This window comes from Opisthocomus hoazin, chromosome 2 (genome assembly GCF_030867145.1).
Source record: "Opisthocomus hoazin isolate bOpiHoa1 chromosome 2, bOpiHoa1.hap1, whole genome shotgun sequence".
NCBI classification, from domain to species: domain Eukaryota; kingdom Metazoa; phylum Chordata; class Aves; order Opisthocomiformes; family Opisthocomidae; genus Opisthocomus; species Opisthocomus hoazin.
In genome coordinates, this window is record NC_134415.1 from 34,498,257 (window position 1) to 34,515,298 (window position 17,042).

General features: G+C 40.6%; 1 protein-coding gene and 3 non-coding genes across 4 annotated transcripts in view; all 4 read right to left on the reverse strand.

Annotated features, from left to right (window-relative positions):
* Positions 1-549: 549 nt before the first annotated feature.
* WDR43 (WD repeat domain 43) overlaps positions 550-17,042 on the reverse strand; it is a 28,085-nt gene continuing 11,592 nt past the window's right edge. Inside the window, exons 4-18 of the mRNA XM_075413144.1 lie at positions 13,734-13,854; positions 12,486-12,625; positions 11,875-11,977; positions 10,838-10,902; positions 10,295-10,466; positions 9,756-9,842; positions 7,773-7,904; positions 7,190-7,327; positions 6,250-6,336; positions 4,823-4,854; positions 4,036-4,099; positions 3,023-3,136; positions 2,500-2,569; positions 1,827-1,879; positions 550-1,730 (exon numbers count right to left, since the gene is read on the reverse strand). Of these exons, the coding sequence (XP_075269259.1) occupies positions 1,593-1,730; positions 1,827-1,879; positions 2,500-2,569; positions 3,023-3,136; positions 4,036-4,099; positions 4,823-4,854; positions 6,250-6,336; positions 7,190-7,327; positions 7,773-7,904; positions 9,756-9,842; positions 10,295-10,466; positions 10,838-10,902; positions 11,875-11,977; positions 12,486-12,625; positions 13,734-13,854 (1,516 nt within the window). The 3' untranslated portion in view covers positions 550-1,592. The remainder of the gene's footprint in view (positions 1,731-1,826; positions 1,880-2,499; positions 2,570-3,022; positions 3,137-4,035; positions 4,100-4,822; positions 4,855-6,249; positions 6,337-7,189; positions 7,328-7,772; positions 7,905-9,755; positions 9,843-10,294; positions 10,467-10,837; positions 10,903-11,874; positions 11,978-12,485; positions 12,626-13,733; positions 13,855-17,042) is intronic.
* LOC142360683 (small nucleolar RNA SNORD53/SNORD92) lies at positions 8,887-8,965 on the reverse strand. Its single transcript, XR_012763293.1, has one exon. It is a non-coding gene; the product is annotated as a small nucleolar RNA SNORD53/SNORD92 (small nucleolar RNA).
* Positions 12,283-12,366, reverse strand: LOC142360686 (small nucleolar RNA SNORD53/SNORD92). The gene has a single exon (XR_012763296.1). It is a non-coding gene; the product is annotated as a small nucleolar RNA SNORD53/SNORD92 (small nucleolar RNA).
* LOC142360685 (small nucleolar RNA SNORD53/SNORD92) lies at positions 13,511-13,594 on the reverse strand. The gene has a single exon (XR_012763295.1). It is a non-coding gene; the product is annotated as a small nucleolar RNA SNORD53/SNORD92 (small nucleolar RNA).

Consider the following 17,042-nt stretch of genomic DNA (forward strand, 5'->3'; position numbering starts at 1 on the left):
TCTGTTTGCTGTTCTGTTAAACTGCCCTTATCCCGACCCACCGGTTTCTGCCTCTTTCTTTTCATTCTCCTCCGCACGCCGGCGGGGGGAGGGGCGGCCGCGTGGCGCTTTTGTTGCCGGCGGCAGCCGAAACCAAAACACACAGCATCTCAGAAATGAAATAAAAGCCCAGCTTTACAAATTATTAAGACACTACTTTACTGTCAGCTAAAGCCCTCTAAAGACCGGAAGCCTCCAGCTGCTGCCCTTCTACCCCCAGCTCTCCGAAGACAGAACACGTCTCTCCCAGCTTCATCAGCAACACAATCCCCTACGCCTCCAGACAACACTGCAACCCCAACTGCATTCCCCACGCAGTGGACAAACCAACAGATAGGACTGAAATGTAGTGAGCTAAGAAATCAGTAACAGGTGCTTTGCAGAACTCTGTTACCTTTCAGGCTGGCTTCCTCCTCCACTAGAAATCTGCCTTCTACAAACAGCATTTCATCCTTAGCCACCACCTGTAGCTACCTATGGTCTCTCTCAACAAACACCACAGGACAGGTATTTGGTAAAGGAGATGCGTATTTATTCACTTTACAAAGAGGGTGGTATTTAGTTGCAACAGCTCCATTTATAGACAAATATATTATTGTACATTATAGTGGTGAACGGCTCAAACCTTAACCTTGTTTTGCTCTTAAAAATGTGTTTGCACCACTTCAGCTTCCATTAGCTGAGCAAATAGCTGTCTTTGTTCTGTCACTGAGAGATTAAAAATCCATAATAAAGGTATAGCTGTGCACTATGTATTCACAAGCATTCACCTTCTCATTTCCCTGTTTCTCCCCTCTCGCCACCCAATTCAACACAGTCTATCCTCTGGGTTAGCATTAAACTTATGTACAGCCTCCATTAAAACAAAATTAGGAGCCAGTGATAGTCCTAATGTCCTTTTGAAGCACAAGGAAAGTCATTGATTTGTACATAGAAAAGTCTTGAGTTCAAATTTGTTAAAAAAAGAAAAAGCCATTTTTAAGTCAGGTTGGCATTTAGGTATTGCCAAGGCATGGCTAAACCAATGGAGGATGGGGGGGAAAGAAAAGAATTTCAGTAGAGAATTTAAATATTACAAAAATATCTTTTTTTTTCTTTTTTCTGTTTCTTTGTTTTTTTAAAAATGCAGCAGGATGCCCACTTGCTATTGCTAACTGAAGCATGGACAGAAGGAATAGACCGGTTGTCTTTGATCCTTGAATATTTGAAACAAATTCAATGTAAAGCTGAACCAAGTTTACCACACAAACAGTGGTGGCAGATTTATTTCACTTGAGATACAAATGCATGTCCACATGACAGGCATAATCTGACCATGAGGTGGAAGAAATGTTTCTATAAGTAAGCGCAGGGAAATAGGGTGAGAGAAGGCTGGCATGGTTAAACATTCTGGATTCAGAAATGCACAGTGCCCCACATGTGCCTCTGCACACAGGCCGTGCATGAGTCTGCACTCCCTATATGCAAATACGGCATCTTTCAGCAAGATGATCCAGAATTAGAGAGTTTGGTGGCCCACTTGTTTCAACTGTTAATATTGTTCTTTCGTGCTGTTATTCTTCTTCACTTTCATTTTCTGGTTCCAAATCAGAATCACCATTGACTTCCTTTTCAACAGTCACATCCTGTTCATCAGTCATATCCTGTTCATCAGATTGCTCCTCTTTTTCTTCATCTTCATCCCAGTTTTCCTGGGGAAAAAATAAAACAGGAGTGTTTGAACCTTTGACAGTCACACAATTTCTGCCACAAGCAAATGGGAGAAGATCTGATCCAACTCCACTTACATCAGAGTCTTTATCTGCCATCATATCATCTGAGCCTTCCTCCTCTGAGGATTCTGCAAAGAGAAAACAAGCCCTCAGCCTCGAGAACAGACTTGAAATGTCATTGTGCAAACAAAGCCCAACCCCACGTGCTGCTAAGTCTCTCAACTGTGCTATTTCAATTCCAAAACTATTTCTGCCTGAAGATTAGGTTGATCAACATGAATTAGGAACAAGACACTTCCATTATGATTACACAGTATGAAGTTGCAGTAGAAAAAAACACCAAATTGGAAGCATACGTACACACATACCTACATCCGCTACCTCGACGTTGTGCTGACTCAAGTACCTTGACTCTATCTGCCTTAGCTAACACTAGAAATTTGAGGTTGACAGTTAACTTAAGCAGAGTACTGAACTTCGATCACCTGATTCCTTGATTTGCAATGCAGACATGGAAGGGAATGAAAGGAAATAAAAGGAGGGGATGGGAGGAAGGACAGACGGAAGGACCAACTATAAGAAGACCGCATCATTAACCACCGACTTGCCTATTACAGATTTCCAACAAAAACTCTCTACTTGCAGACTGTATGCTAACAGATAAGCACAGGAGCATGATGAACAGGCATGAAATACCAGCTGTCACATTAATTCAGGAGCTGAGCTACACCTAGTTTACAACACTTACCATCCTCATATACCAGCTTTGCAGTCTGATTAACCTCAGTTACATCCTGAACTGTTGCCGATGCTGCAACCTGAATGGAAATTGCAGATTAGCCTTAGATGCAATCATATATTCCAACCTTAAAAGTCAACAAAACTTGTAATAAAGTAAATGAAGTCTACATCAAATTTAACACACATGAAGTTATTTATAGAAGTAGTTTAACAGCCAAACCAGTACAAAGGACAAAGTAAAATTTTAGAGGCATCTGCTCTGAAGTGGCCCAGTACCTCCTATTTATTCCACTTTAAAACACTATAGGTTAGTAAACACATTTGGCAGGAAAAAATGTGTAACACTTCCACTGAGCGCAGACTGGTTAGATGGTCAACTGAGTGTACCACTTTGAGCATTATCAGTGTAGCTGTACAACAGCTGTATTAAGTTTCCAGTGACAGGTCCCATCAGATGTAATCACAACAGGAGGTTAAGTCTGCAAACAATACTGCTTCTACACATCCCCTGTTATTTAGTAAGAACTCACCTGGGTGACAAGAATGAAGAGTCTTCCATGCAGACGGGAAAGCTTTTGCAATGTTTTTACTCTGCTCTCCATAAACTGGTATAGCATTCCCAGCTGAGGAATAAGGTCTGGCAACTTGCGAGAAGAGAGGGATGAAGAAAAAATAAGCTGTTGACTAACACACCACAAATGTCTTTTTACATTTTTCAACTACCTTTGTATGTTTGGGGCAAGCAATCCTTGCTCATGTTATTCTGGACAGAAGGGAGAGCTGAGGGTTCACAGAAACCACCTGCTGCCTCATCAATTAACATTTAGCCATGTTGAAAAACATCATCTTCTTTCAAAACTATTCTCACATTACTTTTCTTTCCTACAGTCACTGCTGTAAGCAGGTGTTGAAGCGCTATTAGGAAAGCTGTGTAAATGAGAACTGAATATACACCAGTGTACGAATGCAGCCTCAGCAACATGTGCAAGTTCTGATGCACAGCAACCCTGTAATAAACAGGAGAACAGACTAATAGTGCCAAAATGCCTTTTTCTTGACCGAGCAAGAGTGCTTTGTCCATCACTCATAAGGCAAGACTGGACTTAAATCCAGAACGTACGACATTACTTACCACCCTGCCAACCCTGGCACAGCTTTACCCTATAAATCTAGCCATGCCCATGATAGTCTCAAGATGAGCATTACAACAGCAAGGCAAATTTAGTTCTGTAAGTTTTAATGACACAGACTCTATTACTCTTTGAGAGTAATTTTGTTTCCTAACTCTCATAGGTATGACATAACTTATCTTAGTTTGACTTTGGGATGACTATAATTATGTCATGAATGACTAAGACAAACATTTATAACTGATGTGCAGAAATTCGGCAAAAGTGGCACAAGTATAGCCCTCGGTACATTGATTTGGGCACTGCCATATGTGGAGAGCAGGAGACAGATTCCTGAAGGAAGAACATACATATGTTTAAGCATTTACATCTAATTTCAGTTATGTGCATTAGCACTAATGCGAGATACTTACTGTGGAAAGGTATGACGCATGAAGAGTAAAAACAGACTTTAGCCACCGAACCATTAGTGAGGCACTGGAAAAAGAAAAAAAAAAATAGTATCAAAGAGATATTGGCTGAGAAACACCCATTTCACTTTCTAGATGCTAAACAGCTCTATATAAAGTGCTCCTCCTTCATTATCTAAAAAGACAAACGCAGATGGAAATATAACAGTTTGGCTATCCAGACGCGGATACCTGTGTAAGTTCTTTGTTAGGAAAGAACAGGCATTTAAGTGAGGGATTAAAACTAGACATGTTCAGGGGTCTGACATCTTTTATGGGAGGTTTCAATGAATAAAAGACCAAAGCATGTTATTTCTTTCTCTATCTCCGGTGAAGGAAGTTGTATTTAAAAAAAACCAACCAACACACACAATTAAGGACAGCTAGTGTCAGCAGTTATCCTTACAGCGATATAACCGGGGGGGGGCTATACATCTGATATTTATTTTATTTTACATATTGATCAGGTCCACAGTGTCAATATTCTGGGACTTCAGATACTTTCCCAGGTTTATATACTTATTTCAGGTATCCTTTTCCCTTTTTAATTTCACTGCAGCCATCCTGTCGAAGTACTACCTTAATGAAAGTTCTTCTTTGCACCCACAATCAGGTGAGAATTTTTACCTCCAGATGCTGCAGTTTAATTACAGTTACTATGGGAATCAATCACACAGATGGAGGGAGGGACTATAACACATACACCAGAAAAGCTTCAGGTGAATTATACTGTAGTCGAGATGTCTCTTACCTGTATGGGTTGCCTTGCAATCTCTTCGTAAGCTGAAAGGGCAAAAATAGTCAGCAATAAGTAACAAACACATAACAAGTTTAAAAACCCAGTATTACATCCGTGTGACAGCCCCGATATTGGGGAAGAAAGATCTCCAGGCACTTGAAGTGTGCTAGGATTAACCATTGCCAGGCTCCAGAATGTTACATTTCTGGCTCTACCATCCTATATGCAGGCTGATAACTTGCAGAAGCTGAGTTTCATTATTACGATAAAACTGGAACTTTTAACAGGCAACATATCCAGAGAAACTTAGAGCTGACAGAAATAAGCAGATGGAAATCTCTTTGTTTATATGTAGCTGTGTATCTACTTAGTAAAGCAGCTGTTATGAGGTGAACAAGTTGCAGAAATAAATGAAGGTAATACCAGATGAAGGCTATGTCACAGAACGTATCTCAAGCTCTGGAGAGGACAGTTACATGGAGATCTGTCCATCCACTGAGACTACATAGTCAAATATTTGCACTAGGATTATCTGACAAAGGTCCTAGAGAAGAAACACTGCACCTAATTATAAGTCTAAGAAGGTGTCACAACACATGCTTAAAAAGGAAGTCTACACATTCAAAATGAGTCCATCTGCATAATTCAGTTAAGATTAGTACTACAAGTAAAAATTAAATCTCACTTGTGGCCAGCACATTAAAATACAAGAGATATCTAACAATAAACTTATGTTATAGGATGTCACTCACATAACAAGCAACTATTTGATGTTCAGTTTAAACAAAGTAATGTCTAGATAAGGCTAATCATTAAAATATTTCTGTCCAAATGGAGGTTTTTACTTAGTATCACTGAATAAGCAGTTCAGAAGCCAAATCCCTTTTAAAATTATTACTAAGTGATGTCACAAAGTTTAAATATAGCAACTGGACTTCTGAGCCGTCTTCAAAAGAGGAAAGAAATTGCCCCTTAATTTACAAGTGCTATCTAAACTCACTGCTCTAAGTACGTGTTCTATTTTTCTTTTTCTCACATGAGTATCTAGTATATTTATGCTCATATGACTTGCTCTGCCTAGCACTGCTACTCTGAAGTTTCAAATTATAATCCATTTTAATAGTTTAAGAGAAAATGTAATGGTAATTTTCTTGCCATGGACTAAACAAGCTTTAGCTTAACCTCTTCCATTCTCTTTCCCACATATTTAAGATAGTATTACATGATCTAATGCTATTCCTAGCTTTGACAGTGGCACTTTGTCCTTTGGTTAAGCCTCACCCAGAGAAGATAAGAGTGTTATCAGAAATAAATTAAGAACAATTTCTGTCCCGTGAAACTACCAAACCAATTTCATAACAAAGAGCTGGACTTTTCCCAGCTAGAAGACAAACCAAATGTGGTTTATCCGACAGTACAAGAAACGCAGTCTCTCCTACCTCATGCAGCAGTGGAATGACAGCATGTATAGGCATTCTGGCTACTGTGTTCTTTATTACATTTTCCTTTCTTGTGTTAAGCACTCTCTGTTAAAAAGGAAAAATAAGATCAGATAATCATTCAGTTTTAACATGTGCATGAGCAATGAGCTATCAAAAATTCCTGGCTTTCTATCTTTTTCTACTGCACTACCTTTGTACGCTGAGATGAGGATAATGAGGTAAAAGAAGATTTACTATGAAAAGGAGTTCCATTTTGCAAGTCAGCTACAATTAACAAAATAAGACACTTGATTAACCCATCTAAAACAATCTAGCATTGCCTCTAGCCCACCCACCCCATGTTAGAAATGCAGCATCACAGACACATTAAACAACATTTCTCTTGCTATTTTCTGTGCTTAACTTCTGTAAATACATGCCTTTCACCAGTATCTGGGACAAGTAACTTCTATTCAGCATCAAATTCTTAAGAGTTCATTTCTCTGCCCCAGAACTATCATTTCCCCCTAGTCCAAGTGTAACAGCGAGCTTTTCAAGTGAAACTGTTGTCATCATTCCATTTTTCAAACAGTATCTACTTGGAAACCGCACACTCAGGAGACTAAGAACGGATTATACTCCAGCTCAAGCTAAAGAGAAGATGCCTGCATTAGTAACATCGCTTGTAAAACATCTGAATTATGACATAACAAATTTAGCATAAACAGAAGCGCCTCAAAGTTCACAGACTGACTCAGCAAGCAAGAGAGATAACAAGAAGAAAGTAACACCACTACTATGACTTATAATACCACTGCCTTAAGCAGCAAATCAGCAAAAAGCAGCTGGGAGAAATGATGGGTTCTTGACTGTTCAGCCCCGCCCCGGCTTTCAGGAAGGCTCCCCGCAAATCTCAGTGAATAGATTAAACAGCATACAATGATCTTGTAACACTTACATTTAAGATTTCTGCATCATTGCTTTCCAAGCCCTGAACCAAAAGTACCGCAAAGCTATCTGTTTGTGGAAGGCCACCTGGAGTTTTCACTTTGCTCACATCGATATCCAATGCCCCTAGGCGCTCTTCAATGCTCTCCTGCAGACGGTAAACAACGGCAGTGCCATTTCAGTGCAGTTTCTCAGAAACATCAGCTGAAGGCAAAGTACCTAACCTACAGCATTCCCTCTGATTCTGCTGGAAAGTAACACAAATTTTGCATATGCTTTTGAGTGTACTGACAGAACAGCCTGAGAAGAGAAGATGAAGTTTTGACTAAAAAGCAGTAATATACTTTTGCACAGACACAAGCGTGTGACAAACTTCTGCAGGAACACGGCAAAACTAGAGGCAAGGCACACAGGGCTTGAATGCAGGAAAGGTTTTGAACAGAGGGAAGTCTCTTTCATACAAAAAGATGGTATCATTAACTTTGGTTCCACATCAAACAAAGCAAGTTCAAGTTCACCTAAAGAGGTCATAAGAATGATTTATGATTCTAGTTTCTCCATTATTGCTGCGTTTAAAAGACAAAGCACTTTACCTCTGTCTCTCCCGGTTTCCTCTTGTTTTTCTTTTTCTCCTTTCCTGAGGATGGAGTTTTGACAGTTGTACTATGTCCTGGAATGCCAGGCACTAGAACTTTGGTGTCCGAGTTCACAACAGGCATCTTTACCTAATAGACAGAGATAACCACATCTGCATGAATTGCTAATATCTTGAGCTGTCTTCCAATTTAAAATACTTCTTTTATTCTGAGCCTCTCACATACATGGTAAAACCAGCCTGCCATAAACCATTTTCTTGACATACGTATTAGGAAAATCCTACATTTTTAAGAGCAATTAATAACCTCAAGCAACAGTCAACTAGTTTTCATAATTAACTAAAGCAATGGTTTCTTTGGAATCACCTGTGATTAGTTTTTCTTACAAGCTTGTTCCGTAACACTCACCCAACTAAGCCTTTGTGCCCAACCACAAATACTTGTATGTTTGCTAGCAATAGATACCACGTGCACTAATAGTCAGACCCACAAACCCCACACAGATTAATTCAGCTTCCACTGAAAGTTAAGAACTGATCACAAACTGCAGCACAATGTAACAGTAAAAAGTAGCTACTATTCACTTCAATCCCACCAATTTTCTTCTAGGGATGGCTCAGACACAGAACTCGGTAGTCTGAATTAGACTATGATCACGATGACAAACAGAGCAACCTTAGGTTATGCCAAACAAGCTATGGTATCCATCTCCAATGAATACAAAGGAGATGGAATTTTAAAGGCAATTTATTTAATAACGAAGTGCTCCCCTGACCCACAGAGGATGTAAGGGAGTATGCCACTTCCAGAATATCAAGAATGCTACCTGCTACTTGCAGAATACTTCTTTAACCACAGCGCTTCTGTGCAGGCCTTTTTTTGAAGTACCTGCCCAAACTTCTGTACTTGTGGAAGCCCTGCTGGGTGCCTGCTAAAGTGATACAAACATAATCTACTACAGTAAGCAAAGCAACTTCCATATGCTGTGTTTAAAAGTAAAAAAAAAAATCTGATTTTGTGGCTCAAGAATTTTACTGTAGAACCAGCAATAGTGTTAAAATACTATCCTCTTTACTCACCACACTAATCACTGACCTTCCCCCCACAAGGCATGCTCAGACAGCCAAGAGAAATGCGTCTTCACTGGAATTCAGCAAAAAGCGAAACCAAGATGGGTATCATCACCGCATGCCAGGGAGTTCCTACACCTCTCACTGCATTTCAGCTCTGCTATCCACAAGCTCCAGGACTGAGGAAACAGCACAAAATCCCACATGGCTGATGGAGCACCAGATCTGGTAGGTAACTTGACGGTAAGAAAAACAGTGCTGTCTGCTCACTTCACTGATACTGCAAGAGTTTCAAATTTTCAATGCGTCGAATATGCACACTGATTAATAACTTCATAGACTGTCTCTAAACCCCCAGGGGATCCTACATGACAGAACACAGTGGCAAGTGGCCTCAGTGGACACTGCTACCATCTAAGTGTCAAGCTCACATTCCCAGGTGCCATGTGCTTGTGAGCAGGAACACATGAAGGCCACCTCAAGAAAGTGCCAAAACGACATACCCTTTAAGGCTCCATCACATTTTATTTAGACTCTAAAACAAAGTCATCCCAACTTCACCCCAAATCATCTGGGTCAAAGAAGCTGTACAAACTGTCAGACTCTAGGGGAAGGACTGACCTCAAGCAGAAAAGAAACCATTGGTCAGCTCTGTCTGTCAAGTTGACCTACTGAGAACAGGACTTGCTATGAACTACAGGAGGGCAGCTGTGTGCAACCGTGTACTACGACATACTGCATTCATGAAGCACACTTTACCCATTCCTGCTGCTTGAGTGCTATGGACATTTGTAGCTCTGAGCAGGTCCATCCAGAAATCCAACCTCTTTTTACAAGACAGCAGTGAATTCTACCATTTCCAAAGCTAAACAAGAAGAGCAACAAAATCGCCATTTCAAGCAAAGTTTACCTTTGTTAGAGCAACATCTGTTTTAAGTGACAACACTTTCTTGACATCCCTTATCAAACATATGTGGGATTCAGTGGTGTTCAAAGCCTAGGACAGGAACAAAACCAGTTAGTGTATTTGAGATTCACCATGCTACTGAAAGATGAAAACAAATTCCAGAAGTATAAAGCAGAATGAACTTTTTTCACTCTAGAACAGCAGTTGCTTTTCACATCTGTCTTTTGTTACCAAATCTCTATGCTCTCCAAATAAGCTCACTCAGGTAAACTGAAACAGTATTAAAAACAGTTTCAACAGCCTAACTCAGTAACAGCTGAAATGGCAAGAACCAGTCAGCAATAATGTCAAGCTGTATTTTAACTGAAAGAATGGAAGAATGCAAATTGCCTTTCAAAACAGCTCAGGGGCAAGTCACAGCTCCCAGAAAAGGGGGAAGTCTTCCTATAAAATTTCAATTAAAAAAAAACCAAACCCTCCAACTGAGAGCCGTATGCAGTCCATATTGCAAAATCCAAAACCCTCCAGTACGGTTTACATACCACTTTCTCTATGATGGGCTGTAAGGCGTTTCCATACACAAGCAGCAGAGACTGTTTGTCTGTGCAAAACGCAGCTGCTAGAATAGGGACTGGTTTTGGTGTGGAGTCCCCATCATTTCCAGGCGTTGCTATCTGGATAGTACAGTTTGATGTTAAGGGTTTTTTGCAATAACTGGAAAAAAAAGGAATGGAAAAATTCCAAGAGGTTTAGCTTAAACACTTCAACATCTTGCACATCTAAGCACCTTTCATTAGCAGGTCCTCAGCAAACTCAGCCAGTTTACACCTTTGGCAGATGACTAAGACGAGGCACAGACACACAAAATCTTGGCTAAAACAACACTTAAGACCAAAGTGCAACACAGCCTCCAGCAAGCAAGTTCTTCAAAAATATGTCCAGTAACCCAAGACAAAGAACCAGCTGGAACCTGGTTTGTGAACAGATACAACAGCTTTTAGGCAGCGGCATGACAAGACTGAACTTTGCCTTACAGTAATCCCAGACCTTTCACAAAGATAGCCTCATGATGAATGCTAACTTACCCATTTAAGATATGTTCAAATAAATGCAACTGCCCATCTCTGCACACAACTGCTAACTTCACAGGCTGAAAGAAGACACAGTAAAAGATTTTAGTCAGATTACGGGACAAACCTCAAGTAAGTAGAGGACATCAAGAGACAGTTGCATGGCTAGGATTTTACTTTTTCAGTAACTAAACACATTAAAGATCTAACTATATTCATAATGAAGATCAAAAACATTAACATCTCAGGAATATTTAGTACAACTACTAGGAGCCAAAAAGATAACTCATAACCACGCTTTACTGCATCGTTAGTGATATATCCAAATTTGGACAGTTTGGACAGGAGCAGACATACGTTATCATAAGCAGCCAAGTTCCAGAAATATGGTACACAGCATGTCTAGAAGCACAGGTCTACAAAGATGCTGACAATGTAAATATGCTTAGAGGAAAGAAACTCGGATATTATGACAGGTGTACATTACAGAATACTGCAATACATGCAGTAAGAGGACATAATTGGCAACATTAGAAAATATAGCACAAAATACTGTTTTTATAAAAACAATCTAAGGCAGCAGGAGAAAAATGTTTTAAATCATTATTGAAAGTTTGTGAACATGTTTCACATGCAGACTTTTTTCCTCAGACAACTACTTTGAAAGACTTGTACTTGCTGAAATTGAGAGACGTGGACTGCTTTTTTAAAAAGAATTTTTTTTTTTTTGCTACCACGTTCTAACAACCGTTTTGATTACTAACTTGTTCAAAACAGGAAACAACTGACATTTCTGCCATCACAAGCAAAATTTCTCAAGAAACACTCAATTTGTACTTAGTAGCTTGAAATACTCATTTTCAAAGCTATCAGCTTTGAAATAAATGCACCTGTAATAAATATCCTTACACCCATGAACTGGTGTTCAGATCTCACCTTTGCACAACAGAAGCCACATACAAACCAAACTTCTTTTTTTACACCCTTAAAAGGAAACTGATGTGACAACTGAAAATTGTTGAACATGTTTGGTTTCAAACTATTGCTCCTACCTCTTCTTTGACTTCTGATACAGTCAGGTCAATAAAAGTTGGTTCATCTGTTACTGTGAAAGACATCACAGCATTCTTTTCTTTTCTGTCTGATCTGATCTGCCTGGAAGACACAAACAGTACACAATATTTACCACAGCACAAACAGCACGCTCTGCACCTGAAAAGCATTATAAAGCCCACAAATCACAAGCGACTGTGGTAGTATCTACCCCACCCAAAAATACTCATGCTGTAATTGCAGCTTTCAGCTTAGAAAGTGTTCTAAATTCCAAGTGCAAATTAACTCCCAAGTGAAATTTAGCAAGAAAATTTAGTGTAAACCTTACAGTAAGCACAAAGAACAAGGAAGCCTATTACACAGTATGTTCTTGGCATACATTAGTGATTCAAACAGCAACTGGAAGCATGCTCAGACACAGCCAAGGAAATTCACGTCTTCATTCAACAATCAGTGAGCTCAAACCACTGTTTGAGAGATCATCACTGCATTTCTCCAGAACGCTGCTTCTGCTTAACTTTGTTTAATCACAGAGTTCAGAACATACTCATTGAGTCTACCCTCAATACTGATCATAGTCAAAGTTACAAATTACGAAAAGCTTACATACCATACACTCAGTAATCGGTCATGTATAGCTCCAGACAAGAAATAAAGCCCTGTAGTTCCATCAAAGGGCTTACTTTCATTCATAGGTTTCACTGCGGTAAACATTAATGATGACACTGACGTAGCATGGCCTGTGAAATGCTAAGAGGAAAAAAAAAAAAGAATTTTTTTCAATGATTGTCACAAGCAGTCACATGGCAAAAATGAAAACATTAGTTAACAAAGAACATTAGGAAAGATTTTTCTGACCCTCCAGATATTTATCAGAATTTTAAAAGTTAAATTGGGAATCAAAGGCAAATTCACTGGGGCTAAGTCCATGCAAAAGAAATCACATCCACCTGTACTCCTGTCACTGTCAGACAGTGCTTCTTTTTTTCCCCACACAAAATTTTACGCTTCAGCTTTTACAATTAAACTAGACCCATAGTTTCATTCTCAACAGTAAGATAAATGCACAAGTCTGCTGACACACTGAGGTGGTTCAACACCACCCCCCACACCCCAAAAAATCAGTTCTTCGGTCTACGTTCGTAAACAGTGGGTTTGGTCATCATAGGATGCAGACATACATGGTAGCTGTCATGTGCCAGCAAGTCCACACTAACAGTACATGTGTACGCACTTACCAGACAGCAAGTATCAGGAGATTCAGAGACTAGCTGCATCCTATCTGCCAGCAGGTAAGATAACATGACTGCATTTACAGAAGAGCTAAAACATGGTCATTTCCTCATGTCTGAGCCCTGCTCAGGGAACAACAAGAGGTGTGCTCCTATGTCTTCCAACTGTTTCAACAGCAAAACTGGTAATGCCACCAGTTACACAAAGTTTAACAAGGAAACCCGAAGGCTTTAAGGAGGGACTCATGATAAAAATCAGAGAGCTCATGCACAAACCCGTGCCAGCAGTAACTAATACTGTGGCGAACAGAGTTCCCCTGTTAGAAGGGTATCAGAAAGGGACCCCGTGAATAAGAACAACATCCATCTTTTTGCCACAGGCTTGAGAAAGGGTGCTGGTAGCATGCTCAGACACAGCCAAGGAATTTTATGTCCTCATTCAACTCTCAGCAAGTTGAAACCACAGTTGAGGGTATCATCACAGCAACAGCTTCCAGCAATCCCAAAACCGCTAATTGTCTCCTCATACCCAATGAAACATTCAGGTGTCCTACCAGGAAACACAGATGTGTAATGTCACCAACCAAGGATATTTTTTTTTCATCTAGTTTAACAGAGTTACTTACTCTGTAGACTTCTTTGGTCTCCAGGTCCCACAGTTTTATAGTTCTACCAGCTGACAGCAGCATTTTCCCATCTGGACTGATACATAGAGAAGTGACACTGCTATTGTCGCCTTTCCACTTGCTAGAATTTGGATGGAGGGTTTTCATACAAAGGGAAAAAGATGAAGAAACAGAAAAACCAATATTATTTAGCATTATCTCAAAATGCACATCAACCATGCTAGAAAATTTAAGGCAAAAATTATTTTAAAAATAATTTTAGTCAAAGATGATGTCAAAGCTATTCTGTTTCTGCTCCTTCTCCTTCAAATTAGCTCACATAAAAATACAGCAACTCTAAAATATAAAGCTATTTAATACTGAACAACTGTTGACATTCTTTTATGATTTGCCTATACTGTTCTGAATTCCTCTCTCAAAGCTCTCTATTACTCAAAATAGGGTAAGAGGAGCCATAACATTTCAAGACATGTCTTTGCACCATAATACAAAAAGCTTACACCAACCCCTTCAGAAAGGCCTTCTCCACACTAAAATTCAGAGTTTCAAGGCCCATTCAGTTCCTGGCCCTCCTCCCAAGTCTGTCAATGACACTGACAATAATAAGCTTTGCCTTAAAGGTCCACGATTCAAAGCACTATTTAAAAATAAAAATGCTGTCATGAATAGCTTGCATCTGCTTTGAAGGAGTCCAAGTACTACACGTTTCTTGCAGGACAACATTGCAAGGAAAGCATTAACACAAACCCTTTACAGACAGGAAGTACCCTGCAACCCACCGCATTCTGACTGTAAACAGCTGCCCTGGAAATACTTCCAAATAACTTCCACATGCCCCAGCAGCACCTCTCCTGTCTTCCAAAACAGGGCTCATTTGCTGTATCACTTTTGATAAGATTTCACAGAAACTGAGAGTTCTACTGCCTATACACTTGACAGACAACATTACACCTTACAGAGAGTATAACAAGATTTTGTACTCTCTTCCAAAGAGAAGGCCAGGACTAAGAATTTCGAGCCATCTAATAATGTGAACTCAAGAAAGTATTTTCAAATGTACTAGAAAGACTAGTCTAAACTAGACTGCAGAATATAAAACACAGAAAAAATCCATTAGTTTTTACTTTGGATAATCTTTATATAACTTTACAGGAAAGAGTTTTAAACAGGATTTCATAAAACAAGAAGCTGCATAAGGAGATGTACAGAATGCCTCTGAGTATTCACAGTATTTAAAACACGAAAAAGGTACAACCAGAGAAACAATAAGTCATCCAGAATGTTTCAGACTACCTCTCTCTAACACTTGTCTTGCCTCTTCAGAAACGCTCTTCCCCAACAGCTTGTCCTTTTGCCAGAGGTTTCAACATGCACTGCACAGATATCCTGAAGTGGTTCTATGGACTACTTCTACAGTAATTAAGAAAATCAAGCTTAAAGCCACATGGTTTCAATGCCCTATCTAGCAGTCCGTACCTCTATAGGAAAATGTCTAGAAGCCTGCAAATCAAAAGAAGCTCAGCAGCACTTCTTTACCCCAGGAGCAACCACCCTGAACTCTGTGGAATACGTAAGGATTAATTTCCAGGTCCTGACAGGTTTTAAAGAATGCAGGAAATCTCACATGTTCATTGGATATGCATGATTTGTTCCTTCTAGTCTCATGAATTTAAGTAAAATTTTAAAGAATTGTTTTCTTCTACTCTTTCCAATTTCATTTACCTTAGGCATAACTCATATCATCACCAAAGAAAAATTTCAGGTAAGAAGCATGATATCATATTGCTGGTGTACTTTTAGGCTATATGCTCCAGGAATTCTTTTTTGTTGTAAACTTCAAAACTGAAGAATACAATGCCTTTAATTACCTTTTACAACCACAGTTCCCAAAAAAGCAGTGATATGGGACAGGTGCAGTGTGAAGCACCCAAGACGAAGCATGACAGGAAAAATTCTCACATTTCCTGAGAAAGCAGCACAACTGGGACACATCTCAAGTACCTGTACCTGAACACACACGCTATGGGATACAACACATGCTATGGGATACAAACAGGGTGAATTAGATGTCCATGCGCAGCTTTAGAGCTTTGCTCTCACTGGGATCACAGAGAAACAGTGGGATAGCTTGCAAGACAGGAGCGCTGCAATAAATAGACCTTTAAGGAAGGCATTTCAGCAAGGATATGCCAGCAAGGCAAAGAGGAGAGAGTTCTCTCCCCACAAAAGTGTAGCATGAATGCATGGAGCTTTGCTCTGAAACAGGCAAATGGCCAGTGGAGAATTTACAGGGAAGTACGACAAGAGACCAACAAGGGTGACGTGGCGGGCATCTGCTACAGATTGTCCTATTAAAAAGGAAATCACAGAATCACAGAATCACAGAATAGTAGGGGTTGGAAGGGACCTCTGTGGGTCATCTAGTCCAACCCCCCTGCCGAAGCAGGGTCACCTACAGCAGGCTGCACAGGACCTTGTCCAGGCGGGTCTTGAATATCTCCAGAGAAAGAGACTCCACAACCTCCCTCGGCAGCCTGTTCCAGTGCTCCGTCACCCTCAGAGGGAAGAAGCTCTTCCTCATGCTCAGACGGAACTTCCTGTGCCTCAGTTTGTGCCCATTGCCCCTTGTCCTGTCACTGGGCACCACTGAAAAGAGCTTGGCCCCATCCTCCTGACACCCACCCTTCAGATATTTGTAGGCATTTATAAGGTCCCCTCGCAGCCTTCTCTTCTTCAGGCTGAACAAGCCCAGTTCCCTCAACCTCTCCTCGTAGGGGAGATGCTCCAGTCCCCTCACCATCCTTGTAGCCCTCCGCTGGACTCTCTCCAGTAGCTCTTCATCTTTCTTGAACCGGGGAGCCCAGAACTGGACACAGTACTCCAGATGAGGCCTCACTAGGGCAGTGTAGAGGGGAAGGAGAACCTCCCTCGTCCTACTGGCCACACTCTTCTTGATGCACCCCAGGATCCCATTGGCTTTCTTGGCAGCCAGGGCACACTGCTGGCTCATGGTTAACCTGTTGTCCACCAGGACACCCAGGTCCCTCTCCGCAGAGCTGCTCTCCAGCAGGTCCACCCCAAGCCTGTACTGGTGCATGAGGTTGTTCCTCCCCAGGTGCAGGACCCTGCATTTGCCCTTGTTGAACCTCATCAGGTTCCTCTCTGCCCAGCTTTCCAGCCTATCCAGGTCACGCTGAATGGCAGCACAGCCTTCTGGTGTATCTACAATAGATAAAAATAGATAATTCTTCATAATCCCATACCCTAGTTCTTCTATGAGGCTTTAACCACCCCAGCAACTGCTGGCAG